The sequence below is a fragment of the Panthera leo genome, chromosome A1 (assembly GCF_018350215.1).
Source record: "Panthera leo isolate Ple1 chromosome A1, P.leo_Ple1_pat1.1, whole genome shotgun sequence".
In the NCBI taxonomy this organism is placed as follows: domain Eukaryota; kingdom Metazoa; phylum Chordata; class Mammalia; order Carnivora; family Felidae; genus Panthera; species Panthera leo.
The window spans coordinates 108575104-108597686 of NC_056679.1; the positions used below are offsets into that span (position 1 = coordinate 108575104).

Genomic DNA, 22583 nt, shown 5'->3' on the forward strand with positions numbered 1-22583 from the left:
TGACTTCGGCTCAGGTCATGATCTCATGGTTCTTGAGTCTGAACCTTGCATAGGGCTCTCTGCTGTCAGTACATCGCCTGCTTAGGATCCTCTGTCCTCCCCCCCGCCCCTCCCCCACTTTCTCTCTCCCTCTCAAAATAAATAAAAACTTAAAAAAGGGAAGTGTGATATTCCCAGTAAGTGTGAATTTATCATAAATTGTATTTAGAAGCAGAGCAGGGGAGGGTGGGGAGGCCTGGGTGGCTCAGTAGGTTGGGTGTCCGACTTCGGCTCAGATCATGATCTCACGGTTCATGGGTTCGAGCCCTGCACTGGGCTCTGTGCTGACAGCTCAGAGCCTGGAGCCTGCTTGGGATTCTGTGTCTCTCTCTTTCTGCCCCTCCCCCACCCACACTCTGTCTCCGTCTCTCAAAAATACATAAATGTGAAAACATTAAAAAAAAAAAAAAAAAAAAAGCAGAGGGGTGCAGAGGGGTGCCTAGGTGGTTCAGTCAGTTAAGTGTCAGACTCCTGATTTCAGCTCAAGTCATGATCTTATAGATAGTGAGTTGGAGCCTCATGCTGTCAGCACAGAGACTGCTTGGAATTCTCTCTCTCCCTCTTTCCCTCCACCCCTTCCCCACTTGTGCTTTCTTGCTCTCAAAATAAATTAATTAAATTAAAAAATAAATAAATACAAATAGCAAAAATAAAGGAAGAAAGAATTTTTAAAAATTTTTAAGAGAAAAAGTAAAACCTACATTATGCATTGGAAGCCTTATGTAATAGTTTCTAATTATATAAAAACTATAGCAAATTCACCTGGGAAGGTGAACACTTTCAATTAGCTCACAACGACTTCAAGAATCATCACAGGGAAACTAAAACACATGGGATTATAAATGTAGGTCTCAAAACGAGAACTCTGGAAAGTGGCAGAATATGCCTGGTTTCCATTCAAAGATCAGGACCCCCCCCCCCCAAAACAAAGTTTGACTTACCACAACTACAGTTACAGCTTGACTAATGTCATGTCCCAAAAGGTCAGCCCAAAGTTACTGAAACCCACTATGCAAAGCACTATAAATCTGAAAAAACCTACAAAGTGACTTAGTAAGAATCAAAGCAATTAATTTCATTTATTGCAACTATATACAAGACAATCCACCGATCTGTTCACGCTGTTGCCAGTTTTTGCTTTTTGCTTTAGGAAACATACCATTTATTACAGAAACTTCTCTAAATCAAGGAAAACCTCCCCCCCTCCCTCAAAATTTAAGCACTCTATAAGGCTGTGCAAAATTAAAACGTTTCAGATACCAGTCTGAAAATCAGCCTTCAGGTCTGATGATGAAAATCATTTAAGCGTATGCCACTGATGCTAACCCAATATACCAAATTCTGGATCCAAGCACAAAATACTGTAAAATTTCCCGCTGACAGTTTGAGAAAGTACCACAAGAACAGATCTTTAAATATGCATCATCCACTCCCAGAATTCATCATCTGACTGGATGCAGTTTTAAAGTGCTTTTGAAAACTTTCTTTTCTAGGCAATAAGTTACATCTTAGCAACATGACTATTCACTTATAATGTCTACTTCGTTTTTCAAAGTCTATCTACCTAAGGGTACTCTCACTCCAAGACGCACATTTTGCCCTGACAAAATACAACTTTGTAATGGTGTCTTCTTATCGAAAACACCAGGAAGTCACCGGCAAAGACGGGTGTACGAGGAAGGCGGCATCTCGAGCAAGAAAGGCGGTCATCACCTCGGCGAGAAGGGCCTGGGTGAGGGCGGGGGGACGCAGAGAACAGATACACTGGCAGCAGGTGCGAGGATCTGGCAAGGGGACAGTCGCCGCAGGTTTCGGACCGACAAGGGGATGTTGTCCATTGGACAACTAGAGTCCGCCAACCTTACCTCGGGGGTCCGCTCGGGCGGCTTCTTCTTCAGCGCCTGCCTAGCGCCGGGGTCCACGGGCGAGTTCATGGCCGCTGCCCCGGCCCCCGTGCTCCCCGCCTGGCCTTAGTAGCCCACGAGACAGCACATTCACCTTAGGTAGGGGGTCTACACCCTCCAACCCCGAGGTAGAGAACTCCGGACGGCCCCGGGGTCAGCGCTCAAGCAAACAAGCCTTCGCAACGCCCGCCCAGGGCCTCAGCCCACGCGCGACTGGCCAGAGGGAAGCCCACACGGGGGCGGAAGGGGGGATATTGCGCATGCGCAAGACGGGCGAGCACGCAAACGGGCGCCCAAGGGCGTGTCTCCGGGGTGACGTAAAAACTGGGGTGGTGCATTAGGACTCTTCCGGCTCTTCGTGAGATTTGAAGAAGCGTCGCGAGATCTCACCTAAACCGGCCACAGGATCCGCCTCGGATTTGCGGTTTCGGCCGTTTCAACTTCCGGCTCAGGGGCCGGAAATGCGTTATGACGGACTAAAAAGAAGTTTCCTGTTGGGGCAGAACGGTGGGGTAAGCGTTCTAGGTAGGGGGTTCAGTTTGTGCCCAAATCCGGAAGCTCAGGGCGTGGCCAGGCCCGGGCCAAACTTCAGTTCTGCAACTCCGACGCCCCTCCCTCGGACAAAGTGCAGACTTCGCCGCTACCGTTTAACGAGCAAGGAAGTTCATTCCCTCTCTTCTTTACATTTGTTGAAATAAAACGAATCTCCTGTGGAAGGAACCCTCCAGGAAGTACTTGCTTGCCCTGTCTTTTACGGACGTACTGAGATCGGGACAGAGAAATCAAAAGCCTCGCGGCCTTGAGCCTCAGAGGTTGGCAGGCGCTGATGGCGCGGCCCGCTCAAGTTAATGCCGGTTCGAGAAGTCTGTACTGTATTCACATAACGAGTGCCCAAGGCAGCCGTCCCTCAACTCAGCCTTTTCCTCAGGCGGGTAGGGTTTAGGGTCGTCAGGACTTGAAGTCACCAGTTTCGCACTACATTTTACATGCCAGCCTGTTCCCCAACAGTGAGAATACAACACATTTCCATTTACAAACTACTGGTCTCTTGGTAAGAAAAACAGACCAAACTTCATAATAGCCAGGCACCCGCAGGTGATGTTTTCACTGTGAAACGACTGATAGAATTCCAGAATCCATCGTTCCAGGACAGTATTTTTCATGGCTGTCTTTTTAGCGCACAGATGGGCCGCACTGGTCTCAAAATGCGTCACTTTGTAGCCATCATAGGCATGATCCTTTTTACTGAATTTGAAGCCTTTTGAGGTCTATACCACATCTACGTACATCTTCGTATTTCTCACAGCAATTAGCACAGTTCACTAATTAACTCGAAGTGATTTAGGATTATGTTATTCACTCTTTTAATGACGTAGTAAGAATTAAAATTATATTTTAGAACAACAGAAAGTAAAGAATTCAGGCTGCAACATTTACCTTATCTGGGATCTGGTAATGATGGCTGTTAATAATAGTTTTGTTTTCCGTTGGTCGCTGGGCTTGCCCAAACTTGAAGTTTACAACATAATATTAGCACATTTCTTTTTTGAGTATAGGTCAAAAACCTTACCAGGGAAATTGTGGCTCAGCCATTCTGGAGATAAATTGTGGAGAGATCACAAGGAATTGCAGTGACCCATTTTCGACATTTTTTGTGCGTATAAACAACTTCTCAAAGTCTGCCTAGGATCATAAAGGTTTAGCCCTTCCATTATTCAAGGATCAGTTTTTAGGGCCACTTAAGTATTTTGAAAGAAGGTAGAGGAATTAAAGCATGATGACCATGAGCTTGGACTTTAGGGACAAACACTGAATGTGTGTCTTTAATAGGCCATTTCTATTTGAATCACTTGGTGAAGTAACTTAGTATCTCTGAACTTCAGTTCCCTTATCTGTAAAATGAGAATAGTAAAGGACCCCATTGCTTTGGGATTCTCAAGATTATATGAGATAATTCATGTGAAGTACTTAGGATGTTGCCTGCATAATGCAAGCACTTTGTTATTCCTATTACTTCACCTCTGAAAAGTGATTAAAGCAGAAATTCGAGTTTGAAGAACTGGAAAGTTTTTAATGCCTAATTTTTTTTCTTTAATAACTTTCAAACAGGGGCACCTGGGTGGCTCAGTTGGTTAAGCGTGTAACTTTGGCCCAGGTCATGGTCTCGCAGTTTGTGAGTTTGAGCCCTATGTGGGGCTCTATGCTGATAGCTCAGGGCCTGGAGCCTGCTGTGGATTCTCTGTCTCCCTTCTCTCTCTACCCCTTCCCCATTCGCACTCTATATCCGTCTCTTAAAAATAAACATTAAACATTAAAAAAAAAATAACTTTCAGAAACACACTGAGGTATTCATGAAGATGTGGAACAAGAAGAACTCTCACAAACTGCAGATTAAGTGTTAACTGGAAAACTGCTTTGGCAAAAAAATTATGTAGTAAAGCTGAAACATACCCTTTGACAATCCTTGATGTATGTCCTGAAGAATACCCATGTACACCAGAAAAGATGAACAAAAATGTTCATTGTTCATATTAGCCAAAAACTAAAAAATAACACGTCCATCAATAAGAGAATGGGTATATTATGGTATATGCATTCAGTAGCATATCGACTGCATAATACATGGATGAATCACCAGCAGAGTGTTGAGCGGGGAAAAAAGCAAACCACAAAATATCAAGTATAATTATATGCTTGTTCAAACACAAGCAAAATTAAATTATATCACATAGGGATGCAAAGACAGATAAAATTATAAAGAAAAAGGGAGATGATGTTCACAAAAGCCAGGTTGGTAGTTAGAAAAATAAGAAAGAGGAGTATATCAGGACAGGGCACGTGGAGGAAGGGGCTTCTAGGTTACTAAAAATGATTTACTTCTTGACCTAAGTGATGGTTACATTAGTGTATATTCATTTTTCTGTATATAATATTTCATGAAAAAATGAATTAACTATACAAAAATAACTTACTTTTAGGCTTTACCATAAGACAACAACAGTGAAAACAATACATTAATGTTCATGGTAGCTATACAAATCGAAATTAAAGCACTTTTTTTTTAAGTTTATTTGAGAGACAGAGTGTATGTGCCTGTGCACAAATGGGGGTGGGGGGCAGAGAGAGATGGACAGGGAGGGAATCCCAAGCAGGCTCCTTGCTGTCAGCACAGAGCCCAAAAACCATAAGATCATGACCTGAGCCGAGTCAGATGCATAACGGACTGAACCACCCAGGCACCCCACACACATTTTCAAAATCTATCTTGTCCTTACCATCTTTTATGTTCTGGTATGCTGAAAAAAGTGAATTGATACTGAAAGCTCTAATAGCTACTTTCAGAGAAAAGGCCACCTTTGGGATGGGATTCACCAGTACTACCTGGTAGATACCAGGTAGGAAAGGAACCATAATGGTTCTGAATACAAACAGTTTACTAACTCCTAGGAAAAACAAAACATGGTTAAATCTTAAAAAGAAAAAATGGCTTAACTCCTTACCCTACCTTATTTTTCTCCATTGTACTTACCACAACCTGACACCATATTTTCGTCTATCTCTTCCACTGGTGGGAAATATGTAAACTCCATGAGAACACAGAAGAAGGTTTGTGTTATTTATTGGCATATCACTGGCATCCAGACTTGTGCCCAGCACATAATAAGTGCTCAATCAGTGTTTGTTGAATGAATAAATGAAACTACCTAAGGACTAAGTAATTAAGAGGGGATTTTGCTATAAAAAAAGATAGGCACTTGATTGCTCTCCAATGGCAAAGAAAGTTCTGGCTAAGCAAATGCTTTAGGCAAAACCAAATCCTAATTAGGCAGACATACTCATAATGTCTGTCTTTCCAAAATAATAGCAAACCAACAAAAACATGCAAGTAAAAAGCCGTGTTTTTAATAGCACCTAGAATAAAGTGAAGAATTGAGATTTGGTATATGCTGGGAGTCTGAGTCACTATGAAAAAGAAGAGCATTTTCTGGCCCAAATCTTTAAGTAAGGTCAATTACGGTTATTAAATCAGGACCTGAGGGTGAGGTCTAGGAATTAATATTTCTCAAAAGCTACATAGGTATTTCTAATATGTGACCAGGTTTGAAAACTACTTGAAACTAACTCAGGTTCTGGACTAGTCTGACCCAACTAATTCCAGACCTTTCATGCAGTGAATGATACTGACCTGTAAGTGCTGGACTAAATGTGCGACACAAAAGTGGCATCACAAGTTTCTTGAGAAAATAATACCGCCCTTAACACATTTCAACAGTGTTACTCCCCTGAAGACTATTTAGGTAACACTGCCTTTACCAAGAATCTGAATTTGAGCATTGAGGTGTATACATCTATTTTTGGACTGCCCTTGTTAAAACAGTCACTTGGAAAAATGGAAGCTCAAGCCTCTTCAACTTAATACTCTCCTTAGAGTAAATACAGGCTTATCTTATCTGTTGGAGGTCTGATCAGTGTTAACCCAGAGACTGCAATCTGATGAAGGGATCAGACTAGGCTCATACTTTCACCAGAGAGTCCCTTTAAAAAGAACTAGAAGGGACCAAGTCTCAGGAGGTAGCATATGCTTTAAGACCACCAAAGTTCTCCTGACAAATAATGAATGAATACTTCACATATTCTTTAAAAACATCTTTAGGGCTGCTTATAGTTTTTTGTTTTTTGTTTTTTTTTTAAGGGGAGTCTCAAATGTTAAACCTGGAACAAACATGACCAAGTCCATGGTCTGCACTCCAAAGCAAGGATAAGCAGCTCTATACTCTCCAACCTCTGCCTTTCTATCTAAGTCCTTCCTACTCAGAACTACAATACCCCAGCTCCCATTGTACCTTCAACTCACTTTGGTCTTGTTTGCCATCCAACTCCTACATTCTACATTGGCAAAAACAAAGAAATACCAAATAATTTTTTACAATACATTCGTCACCACATAGTAGTTGGAAACCATTCTCGTCTGAGAAACAAAACAAACCCTCAAAGACTACACGATCTCAGATGAAATTCTGTATTTTCAGATTCTTATTACCAAAACCATTCCTCTACACTTGTCAGAAATGTTACAAGATATCACTTATATACAGGAACAGCACATATAGACACAGGTACCAATTATAAACTTTTAAAATATCTGACGGATGATACCCAAATACTTGATACTTCCTCTCTGCTTTAAAATAGTGCACTTATTTTCTTTGGTCAAATTTAAGAGTCATATATATAAAATGATATGAAAACAGATCTAATCCTATCTCCTGGCATAACTCTGCCCAAATCGACCAGCCTGAGTAAGATAAGGTAGCATCTCAACAGCTTACTCAGGGCTTAATCACTACCGCAAAGCAGGCACTCTGGATTGATGGAAGAGCTTACTTACCCTATAATGCAGATGAAGAGGATAGACTTGCTCAGAGCCAACACGCACAATCAGTGAACAAATCAGAATAAAAATCCAAACCAACTGGCGAATTTTTTGTTTAATTATAAGGCCAATGGTACTTTGTATTGAATACATGTTCTTAACAGGTTTACATGATTCTTCTAGGTTTTAAATGATGTTTAGTTTGTTTTCAAAAAGAAGATTTTCTATCTGTCATCATGAGGAACAGGTCAAATGTAACATTATACCAGTATATTTTTTGTGGCTAGGTTTTTATTCACAAGAACATATGTTAAATTCTCCCCCCAAGAGCTGGGTGCCATACAGGGGAGACTGGACAGAATACCTTATAACGCAGCAGCCAAGAATTATTGACCATGTGGGGTGTGCCGTGCACTGAGATAAATTTTTGACGTTCACTATTTCACTTGATCCACACAACCATATTAGGAAGCAGATTCTACTATATACCAATAAAGAAATTTAGGATTAAAGGAGGACATAATGAACATGGTCATATATGTAGAAGTGCCACACTTGTGAAAAGAATCCAAGTGAGGTGACATCGGAGTCTATGATGTTACATACACCTTATTAACACATGAAAGAGACTAACATCATCCATCAAATCGACGTGTATTTATTGCACAAATTTCCCCTAGAACTGGGAGGTTATTATAATACAGGTGTACATTTGAGAAATGTATACAGAACAAGGAACAAGTATGTACATTTTACATATCCCACCATCTAAATAACTTAAGAGAAAGCAGAACAATCTCATAAGACATCCACCAGAAGTAGGCATGGTGTAAAATCTTTTTTTTTAAGTGATCATCCCCAGTGTATGCCAATTGCAACAAAATGAAATCTGTGCTAGTATGTTTATTGCACTTAACATTTTCAAACTCAAAATTAAGACACATTAGTAAAAGCTAAAAATATTTCAAAACAAACCAATTAGTTTATATACAAGGAAAAATTAGTTTTAAATCTATAATGTAAAAGATCCCTTTTTCATTTCCTGTTGCAACATTAACAGGGTTTTTTTATTCCCTGTTGCATCAAACAGGTTTTTAAAATATGTAACACATAACTGTTTGTACCATAAGAAGTTGAAAAAATTATTGTGAACAGGCCAGAACTCTTTTCACATTCATCATAATGATCACACTTTAAAGAAGTAGCAGCTCATTCCTTGGGCTTTGTGTAAGGAAAAACATGACTATGATGAAGGCAGTAGAAATTACAGAGGGTTAGGAATTATAAAACTCAGGAATCCTATAAGGATTAATGATTCTATTAAGAAACTAAGGTTCTTCCTTCTGAGCAAAGCTTAGTTTTAAAAGGAACGGTAGTAGCATGGGCCATCCATTTACTGAAGACTAGATTTCCTAAATGATAGAGATTTCAAACAGGACTGTGAATCATTTGATGATTAATTAAAAAAAGAAAACAAGCAAAATCAGACATTATCTACCTGCTACATACATATCATTTGAACTACAATAAAAAAAAATAATGTACAGTGGCCCCATATGAATCTGTCTATACTCTGAATCCTGCCAAAGAGACTGACTATAGAATCCCAAACAATTAAAGAGGGAAGAATTTCAGTAATTAATGGAATAAGAAACTCAAGCCAAAGAAAACAGATCTATAAATGCTCCTTGGCAGCAAGTCATCCATGGGAGACTCAGGTATTAACTGGGACCAGGTGACAGGACACAGGGGCAACAATGATTACAGGCACAACAATTTCAGGTTTACACTCCATTAAAATAACCATTTCTTTTCTATTAGAGAGTTCATGAATACATAAAGAACAAAGCAAAATGTGACCCAACACTATAAATTCAAGGCCAAAGACTAAACAAACCACAGAAATCGTCCTTATTTACTGAAAATTCAAACAGCAAGAATGAATGTATTATACAGTAATTATATTGAGTAAGAGAATAGCAAGTAGTTTTTTTAAGCTAATCAATTAATTATGATGAAAATAGTCCATGAAAGCAGAAACCAATTTCACTTTTAGCATTAAAAGTATCTTAAATCAGGTAAGTAAAGAATAAACTATAATGTAGTATTCAAGTAAACTGAGGTAGTAGAGCATAATGAAAACTTTATCTACCCATCTTTATATTTACATTACTTACAAGAGTTTGGTTCCATATTAGCCTTTCTTATAAGCAACACTCTACAATATATACAAAAAATATTAACAACTGAAAAGTGAAAATTCTGAAAACAAATTAGATTTTGGAAGGGAGGGGCTATTAGAGAAAAGAGTAATTTTAAGAATTAATAAGCTCTATTAGTGTAAACTGATTATTATGAAGCAGTGAAACAAACATTCAGTTCCTATGGGTTCAAGAAGGGCTGATATTGAAAGCAAAGGCCTTGGCTACCTGAGCACTTTTAAAGAAAACAGTATTATTTTTCCCAATGCTTTGGTGCAATTTTTAATCCTAATTTTTATTTATTAAATTAGATGCAAAAATGTAAATACTAACATTTATAAGAATTAGCTTATTCTTACAAACAAAACAAATGGTATAAAGTAGTATTTTTATTTGGGGAACCTACATTACTCAGCCTTAAAAAAAAGATTGGCTTTAGTTATGTTTTAGGGTGTGTGAAACAGATAATTCACCAGAAAGCAACATTTCAACACTATTTACAACTGATACTAGTTGAAAATATTTTTTTTAAAAAGACATGTTTACCAATCAATCTTGTATTTCTACCTCTGCTTCTTTAAAAAATAGATACATATGTACACTTGGATGGATAACATACACACATTTACACTCATTATTCTGAATTATTATAATTAACAGGCTATTTAAAATAGTTTGAGAAATACTCTAAAATTAGCTATTTTGAATTGAAAAACAAAAGAATAATCAAGTTTTTATAGGTCTCCATACCTTAGAAATAAGGAATTCAAATTAATTAAATGACTATTTCTGAGTCATTTAATTGTGAGATATCCAATGCTATTTATGGGTGTGGCAACACAGGAGTGATCATATGAAATTCCTTGATGATATTCATTTTGTAGAAATTTCTATACTTTGGCTTTTTCAAATGCTTTCCCTAAATATTATTTATGCTGCTTTAGGCTCACTTGGTTAAAAATATACCACCACCCAAAAGTCCAGCCAAAAGGAAAAAGCAATCCAATGATCACACAATATGTACTGCAATGCAGGATACCCAGGCATTTGACTCATTCAGATGGAAGTCTAACAGGGAGAAAAAAAGCCATAAATGCATGTTGCATCTGCTTCTTTAGTTTCTATTTAACTTTCTACCAAAGTTAATTTCTATTGACCTTTGTGTTAAAGGAGTATCTGAGCAACATATGGAGAGTGAGTGCTTGCTACAGCAGCCAGAAGAGGAAGATCACTGGATTCAATCCTGAAATAAAGAAAAAAAAAATTTCAGGTTAGGCATTCTGTACCCAGGACATGTGTCCTACAGGCAGTAAGTGCTATGGGTAAAGTCACACTATATCTCAGATGTCAAGAACATAGGGCACTCTGGCCAAAAGGAAAAGGATAAGAAGAGAGTCGAAGATAACACAAGCTGGAAATTTTTCAGTAAGTAAAAACCAGAGCCAAAGATTTTTTAAAAAGAAAGTCTCTGAAACCCAACAGCAACAAGATCATGGATGTAGGAAAGCATATCACTGACCTGCTAATGGACCATGTATCAGGGCAAGGGACAGTATGTAAGAAATACAATAAATAATAGAAAAATTGTGTGCACCCATACTGTTTTGGATACAAATGTTTTCTTATTTAAAAAAAAAAAAGGGTTTTTTTTTTAAATGTTTATTTATTATTGAGAGACAGAGACAGAGCATGAGCATGGGAGGGGTAGAAAGAGGGGGAGACACAGAATCAGAAACAGGCTCTGGGCTCCGAGCTGTCAGCACAGGGCCCGATGTGGGGCTCGAACCCACAAACCATGAGATCATGACCTGAGCTGAAGTCAGATGCTTAACCGACTGAGTCACCCAGGCACCCCTGGATACAAATGTTTTTATAAAAAGAAGTACTGGGAAGAAGTAATGGATGCTTCTTAAAAATTCATCCTACCACAAATAATTTATAGGGGAAAAAAAGGCCAATAAAGACAGAAAAAGTTATGCAGATTCATTCACAGTTAGAGAATAAATCTGAGTAAAATCCTATTACATTTTTTCAGCTAGTAGTTTAACAAAGATGAAAAAATTTGCTAATAGGCAGCAGTAGGAAGAGGTAGCTTCCTGCTGTCTGTGAGAATCTATTCTGATATTTTTTGGATAACCTTTAGTATTACCTATCACAATAACTAACAATATCTATCAAAAATTTAATACACATGTCCTTTAACCAAAAATTCTACTTCTAAGAATTTATCCTACAAACTTCAAAGATTTATATTCATTTCAGCACTAATTTGTAACAGCAAAAAACCTGAAAATGATTTAAATTCTATCAAATAATGAAATGCTATACAACCATTAAAAATAAATTAGTGTGTGCTTGTATGAACATTCAACATCTATTCCAAGGCAAATTGCAGGATGATATGTAGAATACAAACTAATTTATATTTTTTATCCTCTACATTTAAAAATTCTGTAAGAAGAGACAATCCATCAACTATGTGGGTGAGGGTTAGAAGTTTAGGAAAAGACACTGATGAATTAATTTTAATTTTATGTCAAAATGCACTGTAAAATCTGGTTATATGCATAATAAATTAAAAGCTAGTTTAAATTTAAAAAAAAAAGACATGACACACACAGAATCATCTATGTCCAGTCTAGATGATGAGGATTAACATTAATCAAAGAATTTAATTTGGTTTCTGATGCACAGTTGCTACTTAATGTTGACTTTCCCTCCCTTCTAAAAAGCTTAATTTTAAAAATTTCTACCCTGTTTTAATTTATTCAACAGGATTTCGAGAAATAATTGACATTCTCACACACACACACACACACACACACACACACACACACACACAGTAGCCATAGAACATAGGCAAAGTGACTACAGAATATAAGGAAAAGGGCTATACAATGCCTCCCACCAACTTCCTGTTCCTCCTTCAGTTGGCATTTTAGGAAAGTGTCTTTTCCCCAGGAGTAACTGCAAAGTAAACAGATATAATATAAAGATAATAGGGAATGAATAGTAAGTAATATGTAGATAATGTTCTACCACCCACAGAATGGTGTTATTTCAATCAGCTCATGTGGATGGCAGGTCATATGCTGGGAATGATGAGTTTTAACACATAAATGAATAAAAATGAATACTTACTTATTTTCACTAAGATGAAAATTCAGATTTTAGTTCATTTTTATCTGACCATATTCTCAACTTACTGTAATAGTACAAGTGGAGGCCAGGGATGTGCTTTTATATGGTACAGAGCAACCCAACTGGTAACTGTTCAGCTTCTAACAGGAAAATAACTTAAAATGAAAAAAGGCAATTCTGAGGAACATTCCTTTTCTAAAGAAAGTGTAACGAGGGGGGCCTGCGTGGCTCAGTCGGTTGAGCCTCCGACTTCAGCTCAGGTCATGATCTCACAGTTCCTGAGTTTGAGCCCCACGTCGGGCTCTGTGCTGACAGCTCAGAGCTGGAAGCGTGCTTCAGATTCTGTGTCTCCCTCTCTCTCTAACCACCCCTACTTGTGCTCTGTCTCTGTCTTTCAAAAATGAATAAACATAAAAAAAAAAAATTAAAAAAAAAAAAGTGTAACGAGAAAACAAAGCCAGAAAAGAAACCATAAACATACCCTAGAACCACTCCTAGTTCCTTGACATGGACACGCATCTGTCCTTTCAGGTATTCAGACAGCATTTTGCTCTTGAAGTATAACTCCTGTAATCGGTCTTCGAGATGCATTACACACTGCAGTGAAGGTAGAAATTCCAAAGCATCACATTTGTGACAATTCTGTTTAGTTATTTGTATATAAATTAAAATTTTGAGCACATTTTTAAAGCACATAATTTTAGCTAAAGGAGTGTAAATTTTTTTCTTGCTCATATCAAACATTTAGATCCTACAGAGATTTTTTAAAAGTTTATTTATTTTGAGAGAGATAAAGAGAGTGGGAGCAGGAGAGGTTCGGAGAGAGGGAGGGAGAGAGAATCCCAAGCAAGCTCTGCACTATCAGCGCAGAGCCCAACGTGGGGCCCAATATCATGAATCCATGAGATCATGACCTGAGCCAAAATCAAGAGTCAAATGCTTAACTGACTGAGCCATCCAGGAACCCTGTGTTGTTGTTGTTTTTTAATGCAGTAAATTAAACACAATATAAAATTTTCCTTTTTAACCATTTTTAAGTGTACAACTGAGAAGCATTAAGTACATTCAAAAAGATGTGAAACTATCACTACACATTTCCATAGCTTTAAAAAACACTTTTATTCCAAATTTGATAAATATAATACTCATGATACATTTCAAACATATTTACATAGGACAGGGTGCATTCTACTCTGGGGAGTTAAAGAAAAAAGTCTACAACAGCTCACAGAGAATGCTCAGTAGTCCTTACTAGAAAAGAGAGGTTTCTAGGCTAGAACATTAAAAACTAAAACACATACACACTCCATTTATCAACTAACTTGCTCAATTAAATACAATAGGGGATTTTTCATGTGAATTAATGCTATACATGTATGAGGACAAAACATGAGTTTCAGGTGTTAAAACACTAAATTCTCAGGATGCCTGGGTGGCTCAGTAGGTTCAGCAACAGATTATCGATTTCAGCTCAGGTCACGATCTCGGTTTGTGAGATCAAGACCTGTGTCCAGCTCTGCCCTGATAGCTCAGAGCCTGCATGGAATTCTCTCTCATTCTCTCCTTCTCTCTCTCTCTGCCCCTCCCCTGCTGTGCACCCTCTGGCGTGTGCGCGCTCTCTCTCTCAAAATAAATAAATATTTAAAACAAAAACAAACAAAACCCACTAAATTCTTGCAGACCATTCCTTTCCAATGAAAATCAACTATTAAAACTGCTAACAGGTGTGACTGGCTGGCTGGCTCAGTCTGTAGACCGTGTGACTCTTGATCTCAGGATTGTGAGCTTGAGTCTCACACTGGGCATGGAGCTTACTCAAAAAAAAACAAAAAAAAAAACAAACAAAAAAAAACCCCAAAACTGCTAATAACAACCCACTTTCTTCTTGGAAAAGCAAAACAGAAATTATACATACACACACACACCTATAAGCTTTACATATAATTTACATATATCTGGGAATTTACTATATTAACCATTTTTAAGTATACAATTCTGTGGCATTAAGTACAGTCACAATGTTGTGCAACCATCATCACAATCCATTTCAAGAACTTTTTTTCATTATCCCAAACAGAAACTCTGCACCCATTACATAATAACTCCTCATTCCCTCCTTCCCCCAAGCCCTTGGTAATCTCTATCTACTTTCTATCTCTATGAATTTGCCTATTCTAGATACCTCACTTAGCTAGAATCATATAATATCTGTCCTTTTTGCTAATTCTACATAGCATAATGTGTGCAAGGTTCATCCATGCTGTATCAAAAGGTATTAGAATTACATTCCTTTTTATGACTCAAATATCCCATTCTATGTATTATACCACATTTTGTTTATCCATTCATTTGTTGATGGACATGAGTTATTTCCAACTTTTGGCCATTGGAAATAATGTTGCCATGAACATGACAGTACAATTATTTGAGTCCCTGCTTTCAAATGTTATGAGTATCAACCCAGAAGTAGAATTGCTGAATCATGGGGCAATACAACGTTAAACTCTTTAGGGAACTGCCAAAGTGTTTTGCACAGCAGCTGCACCATTTTACACTCCCACCAGCATTGCGCAAGGGTTCCCATTTCTCCACATTTTGGCTAATCCTTGTTATTCTTGTTTTTGATCGGAACCATACTTATGGGTGTGAAGGAGTATCTTACTGTGGTTTTGATTTACATTTTCCTAATGACTAATGATGTTGAAGATCTTTTCATATGCTCAACGACTGTTTGTACATCTTTAGAGAAATGTCTATTTGCCAACTTTCAAATTGAGTTTTTCTTTTTTGTTGTTGAATTGTGGGAGTTCTCTATATATTCTGGACACCAATCTCTTGGAAGATACATGATTTACAAATATTTTCCCCTACCCTGCACATTGTCTTTTCACTTGTTGATAATGTCCTTTGATGTACAAAAATTTGAATTTGCTGAAGTCCCATGTATCTACTTTTTACTTTTCTTGCCTGTGCTTCTAAAATTTTTTTTAATGTCCATTTATTTTTGAGAGTGAGATAGAGAGAGAGAGAGAGAGAGAGAGAGAGAGAGAGAGAGAGAAAGGCAAGCAGGGGAAGGGCAGAGAGAGAGGGAGACACAGAATCCAAAGCAGACTCCAGGCTCTGAGTTGTCAGCACAGAGCCTGGACATGGGGCTCGAACTCACAAGCTGTGAAATCATGACCTGCCCCAAGTCGAACACTTAACCAACTGAGCCACCCAGGCATCTCTGTGCTTTTGATTTTAAATCCAAGTAATCAGTGCCAAATCAAATGTCATAAAGATTATCCCCCAAGGTTTTCTTCAAACAGTTTTATACACAGTTTAAGCACTTAAGTTTAGGTTTAAGTTTAGGTTTAAGTCACATTCAAGTTTGAGTTCATTTTTGTACATGGCATAAAGGGCGCAATTTCATGCTTTTGCCATGTGGATATCCAGTTTTCTCAACACGATTTATTGCAAAAGCTCTTGTCCTCTTTGAATGGTCGTGACTCCTTTGTCCAAAACCAACTGACCATGTAAGTAAAGGTTTATTTGGGGGCTATCATATTCTATTGCTTTATGTGTCTGTCCCAAAGCCATATCAAACTGTTTTGAAGATTGTCACTTTGTACTAAGTTTTGAAATCAGGAGGTGTGAATCCTCCATCTTTTTCTTTTTTTAGGATTATTTTGGCTCTTTAAGTCCTTTGAGAGACCATACAAATTTTAGGATACTTGATCTATTTCCTCAAAAAAAAAAGAAGTCATTGGGATTTTTTCTAAGGATTGTACTGAGTAAGTAGATTACTTTGGGTAGTACAGTCATCTTAATAATACTAAGACTTCCAATTTATGAACACTAGATGTCTTTCTCTTTATGTATGTCTTTTATTTCTTTCAGCAATGTTTTCTAGTTTTCAGTATACAAGCCATTTGGGTCTGGTCAAATTTATTACTAAGTAATTTATTCTTTTGATGCTATTTTAAGTGCTTTCTTAACTTCCATTTTAGATTGTTCATTGCTAGTATATGGAAGTACAACTATCCTTGCTGATTTTGTACCTTGCAGATTTGCTGGATTCATTTATTAGCTCTATCTGTTCTTTTGTGGAATCTTTAAGTTTTCTACATTTAAGATTATGTCATCTGCAGAGATAATTTCACCTTTTCCTTTCCAATTAGGATACTTTTTGTTTCTTCTTCTTGCTTAACTGCTCTGCCTAGCAATTTCCAGTACTATGTACAATAGAAGTGGTGAAAGTGGGCATCCATGCCTTGTCCTTGATCTAAGGGGTAAAACTTTCAGTCTTTCACCACTGAGAATAATGTTAGCTGTAGATTTGTTATATGTGGCCTTTATAATGTTGATTTATGGAGGTTTTTAACTAAGCTGTATTAGATTTCTCCTAAAAAGAAAAAAAAAAGAACTTTGGAAATTGGAAATGGTGTCCTCAGTAAGAGGTTATTCAGTATTAGAAGAGGGGTCATTCAAAGTCCTGACACAACAATGAGGCTCTAGAATGCAATGGCATTCTGCACAAAGATGGGGCAGGGGTGCAGGCATTGCATATCCATACCTTACATGACACAAGTCAGGCACTAAATTCTGGCTGCTGCAACCATACAATATACAGAAATGTTCACATCTCTTTCTGAGTTTGGGCTGCCATTACAAAATAGCACAGATTCAATGATTTAAACAACATTTCTGGATGCTGGAAGTCCAAAGATCAGGGTGCCAGCAGGGTCCAGTTCTGATGAGAACTCTCTTCCAGGCAGACAGAGCACTGCCTGTAGCTGCATCCTCACAATCTCTTTTGCTTTTCTTAGAAAGCCACTAATGCCATCATGAGGTCCCCACCCTCATCACCTAATCTAACCCTAATTACCTCCCAAAGGCCCATCTCCGAACAGAATCCTATCAGGTGTTTGGGCTTCAACACATGGATTTTAGGGAAATACAAACATTCACACCATAACATCTTTCTTCCAGGCAACAGTGATGAAGCTAACAACAGTATTCAATGTAGGCACATACTAAAGTTTAGTCACCTATCAGAGTGCTAAATAATTCAAGCCTTACATACTTACAAAATTTGGAGACAAGTTATGCTTATAAAGCTGAAGAGTGGAATGAAGCAGGTTGGAAACAAGACTGGAAACCAATACTTCCTTTCCCAATTTATTATCTGTCATTCGTCTCTGGCTACTGGCCACTTGAACAGTCCATTTATCCATATCTGCTATAATACAGACAGCTTCTGCTATTGGTTCATCCAACACTGGATGCTGAAAAGAAGAATTCATCTTAAGATAAGCAAATGAAGTTTTCAAATAAATGTTAATGAAAATAAGGCAAGGAAGAGATACTAAACAAAAACAGAATGAAAGAATATTAAATTCTGACACCTACTGCCAAAGAATCCTTGACCATGGTAAATGGAATATTTAATTAACTCAGTAACAAATACCCTGAGATATCTTACAGAAATCATTATTGGAAAAAAATTTTTTTCTTCAAATCATCATTGGTAGAAATTCATTATCAGAAATCTATTCTTTTTTTTTTTTTTAATTTTCATTTGAATTCTAGTTAAGATACAGTATAATATTAGCTTCAGGTGTAAAATACAGTGAGTCAACACTTCATTAACATCACCTGGTGCTCATCACCAGTGCCCTCCTTAATTCCCATCATCTGTTTCATCCATCTCTCCACCTACCTCCATTCTGGTAAGCATCAGTTGGTTGAACTTTGTATTCTTTAAATTTTTTAAAAAATATTTATTCATTTTTGAGAGAGAGAGAGAGAGAGAGAGAGAGAGAGAATGCACGTGCACATGAGTGGGAAAGGGGCAGAAAGAGAGGGGAACACAGAACTCGAAGCAGGTTCCAGGCTCCACGCTGTCAGGACAGAGCCCAACATGGGGCTCGAACTCACAAACAGCGAGATCATAACCTGAGCTGAAGTTGGACACTTAACCACTGAGCCAACCACTAAGCCACCAAGTCGCCCCCTGAACTTTGTATTCTTTAATCCAGAAGTTAACTGTCACCAGTCTTTTGATCATTCAGTAATTTTACTGAGTGCTAACTACTGTCAGGCAATTGAAAGAAAATATTTTTTACCTTGAAAGAGCTAAACATTTACAAAGTATGTCCAAAAGGAATTCTAATGAACAAGTTAATGGTAAGGTTCTGTGCTAACTATCCCACCTTGTCAGACATTGATTTACTTGAGCACCTCAGGGGCTATCACTTGATTACATGAAATACCTTGCTGCCTATGTTCCCTGGTTTTTCTATTTTACTACAATATACATCCACATTATGAATATAGCAAATTAAAAAGGAAACAAATCACCAAGCACTAACATGGTTCTCCAAGACACATGGTGAAGTAGGAAAAAAAAAGTCAATAAACACCCTGACACATGCACGCACATACACCCCATATACATATTATATCCCAGTTGTTTTTTAAAAATTCGTATCTATATCTAAATGAAAATGTGTAAAGAAAAGAATGAAAATACTCAAATCAAACTCTATTATGAAGATCTTTGTGAAGAAGTGTGGATGGAATATTAAGAGTATGAAGAAGGATTTCTTTTTGATTTTGTGTATCTTCATATTGTTTGAATTTCTATGAGAAGCATTTACCTAAGTGACACTTTTATAATTAGAAAGTTTAAGGCAAAATGAAAAATATTTTTAACTAACATATACTATTAAAAGGACCAAAGGCACATGGCTATGCCCTTGGCTTCTCATGGTTTATACACAAAGACCAAAAATGACAATCAAGTACATAGCACCACTATTAAAAAGAAATAATGGTCCTAAAGGAAAACAGAAAGAAAAAAGAAATGATGCTCCTACAAGTGCTCAATATTTCAACATCTTTCTACATTTGAAAAGCTAAGGATTTATTTACTGCTGGCCATATGGAATAGCAGGAATAAAACTGAGATTAAAAATTGTCATTTGAAATACTTTAACCCAATGGCTTTTTTCCTTTCAAACTTGTACTGTTACCACATTTTATAGCAAAGAATGTAGGTTTGCTCCTTAGTAAACCCAGGTTTGGCACACGGAAAGGATATCCCTTTGCCTCTGTTAAAGAACAACCACTCTGAATAAAGCCTTTGGCTTGACACTAAGTAAAAAAAGACAATGGAGCTCACAGTCCTGTGTGAGAGATAAAAATAAATACAACTGGCTGTAAAAAGACCTACGTGTAACAGACAAAACAGGCATCAAGTTGGGGGTAGCAGGAGGGCAATAATGGGTTCTGTGTGATTAGGAGTTTTACAATAGAAGGAACATAACTTTTAAGTATGGATTGGACTGCTGGTAAACAATCAGAGGGGAATATGGATAATTCTGTAAAAGACAATATCATGAGAAGATTCAAAAGAAAGAAGTAGATACATGTGACTAAATTAGTGAAAAATGATACTGAGAAGTGGGGAAGAAGAAAATAGCAAAGAAAAAGCCTGGAAAGTTACACTGTGCAAACTTTCCATGAAGCTCTTAAGTTTGTATTTGTTTTTATGAAATAATACTCAAATATTTCTTATTCAACTTTTACCAAGAATATAACATTTTTCAATTAACCAACTTAATTACTGAAATAAAATTCTGGAAATGGTACATACATCTAAAGATGTAAGCTATACCATACATTTTTAAGAAACAAGATAACAGAGGCGCCTGGGTGGCTCAGTTGGTTAAGTGTCCAACTCTTGATTTTGGCTCAGGTTGTGATCTCATGGTTTCTGAGATCCAGCCCTGCATCAGGCTTTGCACTGACAACAGGGAGCCTACTTGGGATTCTCTCTTTCTCTTTCTGCCTCTCTCCCACTCACTCTCTCTCTCAAAATAAACTTAAAAAAAAGATATAAATGTATATTTTAATGTAAGTATCCCTATGGTTATAAAAGAAAAATAAGGCAGGAGGTATGATCAAAAAACCAAAGTGGAAGGGCGCCTGGATGGCTCAGTCGGTTAAGCGTCTGACTTTGGCTCAGGTCATGATCTCATGGTCTGTGAGTTCGAGCCCTGCGTCGGGCTCTGTGCTGATAGCTCAGAGCCTGGAGCCTGTTTCAGATTCTGTCTCCCTCTCTCTGCCCCTCCCCCACTCTCACTCTGTCTCTGTCTCAAAAATAAATAAACATTAAAAAAATTAAAAAAAAAAAAACTGAAATAACAAACTGTTAAAGGCAGATACTACTTTCAAGAGCAGTGGGCATCTTTAGGAGATTAAAATTATGAAGGGATTACATCCATTATTGTCACAAGGAAATGCCTAAACAGATAATGGGGAAACTACTATAAAACATACCTTGTTTAAAAGGTTATAAACCTTAGAAATTAACCTTACCGCTCTTCAATCAAAAGGCATGTGGCTAAGATTTTTCATTTTTGTTTGTTTTTCCCTCAAATTTTTATTCAAATTCCAGTTAGTTAACATACAGTGTAATATTAGTTTCAGGTATAAAATTTAATGACTCATCATTTCCATGCAACACCCAGTGCTCATCACAACAAGTGCCCTCCTTTTTTTTTTTATTTTATTTTTAATTTTTTAACATTTATTTATTTTTGAGACAGAGAGAGACAGAGCATGAATGGGGGAGGGTAAGAGAGAGGGAGACACAGAATCTGAAACAGGCTCCAGGCTCTGAGCTTTCAGCACAGAGCCTGACGCGGGGCTCGAACCCACAGACCGTGAGATCATGACCTGAGCTGAAGTCGGCTGCTTAACCGACTGAGGCACCCAGGCGCCCCAACAAGTGCCCTCCTTAATCCCCATCACCTATTTCATCCATCCTCCCCTCCCACCTCCACTCTAGTTTGCTCTCCATAGTTAAGAGTCTGTTTCTTGGTTTGCCTCTCCATATATTTGTTGTTTTTAAATGTATCTAACCCTAATCTATAAAAGCTATTTTTTTGGTAACGAAAAGGAAAATGGTCCCAGGTTGGTAGTCTCCCAAGTGAGAAGGGTCTAAATTCCAAGCTTATGATCAGAAATAATTCAAATCAAACTTGCTTTAGAAGTTGTTAAAAAAAAACACAAAGTTGGAGGCAGTGACAGTCATTCATTTTGACTGCTTGTTTTCATTTAATGCACTGTCATATGCAATGTTCTAATCTGATAAAATTTCAATTTAAACAATCCTAGTCTTTCTCTTCATCATCAACTTCTAGAAAAGAGAGACTATATAGCAAATGGGAGAATATTCTCAGGGCAGACCTTGTAGTGGTCTCTTCCACAACCTTAATTAAGCTTGTATCCTGCTTCAGATACTTCCTAGTCATAAAATGGAAAGTAATTTATGTGAGAAACAGTAAATATAAAGACTTCTTTTTCTTTAATTTGTTTTTGAGAGAGAGAGAAAGCATAAGTGGAGGAGGGGCAGAGAGAAAGGGAGAATCCCAAGCAGGCTCCGCACTGTCAGCACAGAATCCAACACGGGGCTTAAACCCACAAACCATGAGACCATGATCTGAGTCAAAGTTGGATGCTTAACCAACTGAGCCACCCAGGTGCCCCATGAAGCCTTATTTTTCTTAAACCTTCTTTTCTGAGTTTCGTGACTTCTACAGCACACATTCATCCTCAATCTTACCAGCCTTTTCTCTCCCAGGCATTTCCAGAATGTCAATACATAAACCCCCAAATCTCTTCTCTAGCAGATACTCCTACATCTCCACCCCTTTACAAAACCTCATTATTCAGTCGCCTACTAGCTATTCAAACATGGCCTTGTAAATTGCACTTTTAAACTAATAATGTACCAACTCAACTTCAGTGTACTGTCCTCAAAACTAGCCAGTTTCTTCAATTACTTTTCAAAATAAAAATGAGACCCACAATGCTGCAGAGCAAACAGGTCTTAGAGACACTGCAAATTGCTGTTTAAACTGGCATTGCCTTTTG

At 37.7% G+C, this 22583-nt stretch overlaps 2 protein-coding genes across 7 annotated transcripts in view; both read right to left on the minus strand.

Moving 5' to 3' along the window:
* The window catches only part of RAPGEF6 (Rap guanine nucleotide exchange factor 6), a 188104-nt gene extending 185906 nt beyond the window's left edge, over positions 1-2198 (minus strand). For 4 of the 5 annotated variants that reach the window (XM_042934443.1, XM_042934451.1, XM_042934438.1 and 1 more), the window contains exon 1: positions 1905-2197. In XM_042934443.1, coding sequence (XP_042790377.1) covers positions 1905-1973 — 69 coding nt within the window. In that variant the 5' untranslated portion in view covers positions 1974-2197. Of the gene's footprint in view, positions 1-1904 lie in introns of all 5 variants that reach the window. The other variant, XM_042934431.1, reaches the window with a different exon arrangement.
* A 5761-nt stretch (positions 2199-7959) lies between these two features.
* FNIP1 (folliculin interacting protein 1) overlaps positions 7960-22583 on the minus strand; it is a 154679-nt gene continuing 140055 nt past the window's right edge. For both annotated transcript variants that reach the window (XM_042934488.1, XM_042934481.1), the window contains 3 exons: positions 17729-17926; positions 13141-13256; positions 7960-10761 (listed from right to left, as the gene is read on the minus strand). In XM_042934488.1, coding sequence (XP_042790422.1) covers positions 10683-10761; positions 13141-13256; positions 17729-17926 — 393 coding nt within the window. In that variant the 3' untranslated portion in view covers positions 7960-10682. The remainder of the gene's footprint in view (positions 10762-13140; positions 13257-17728; positions 17927-22583) is intronic.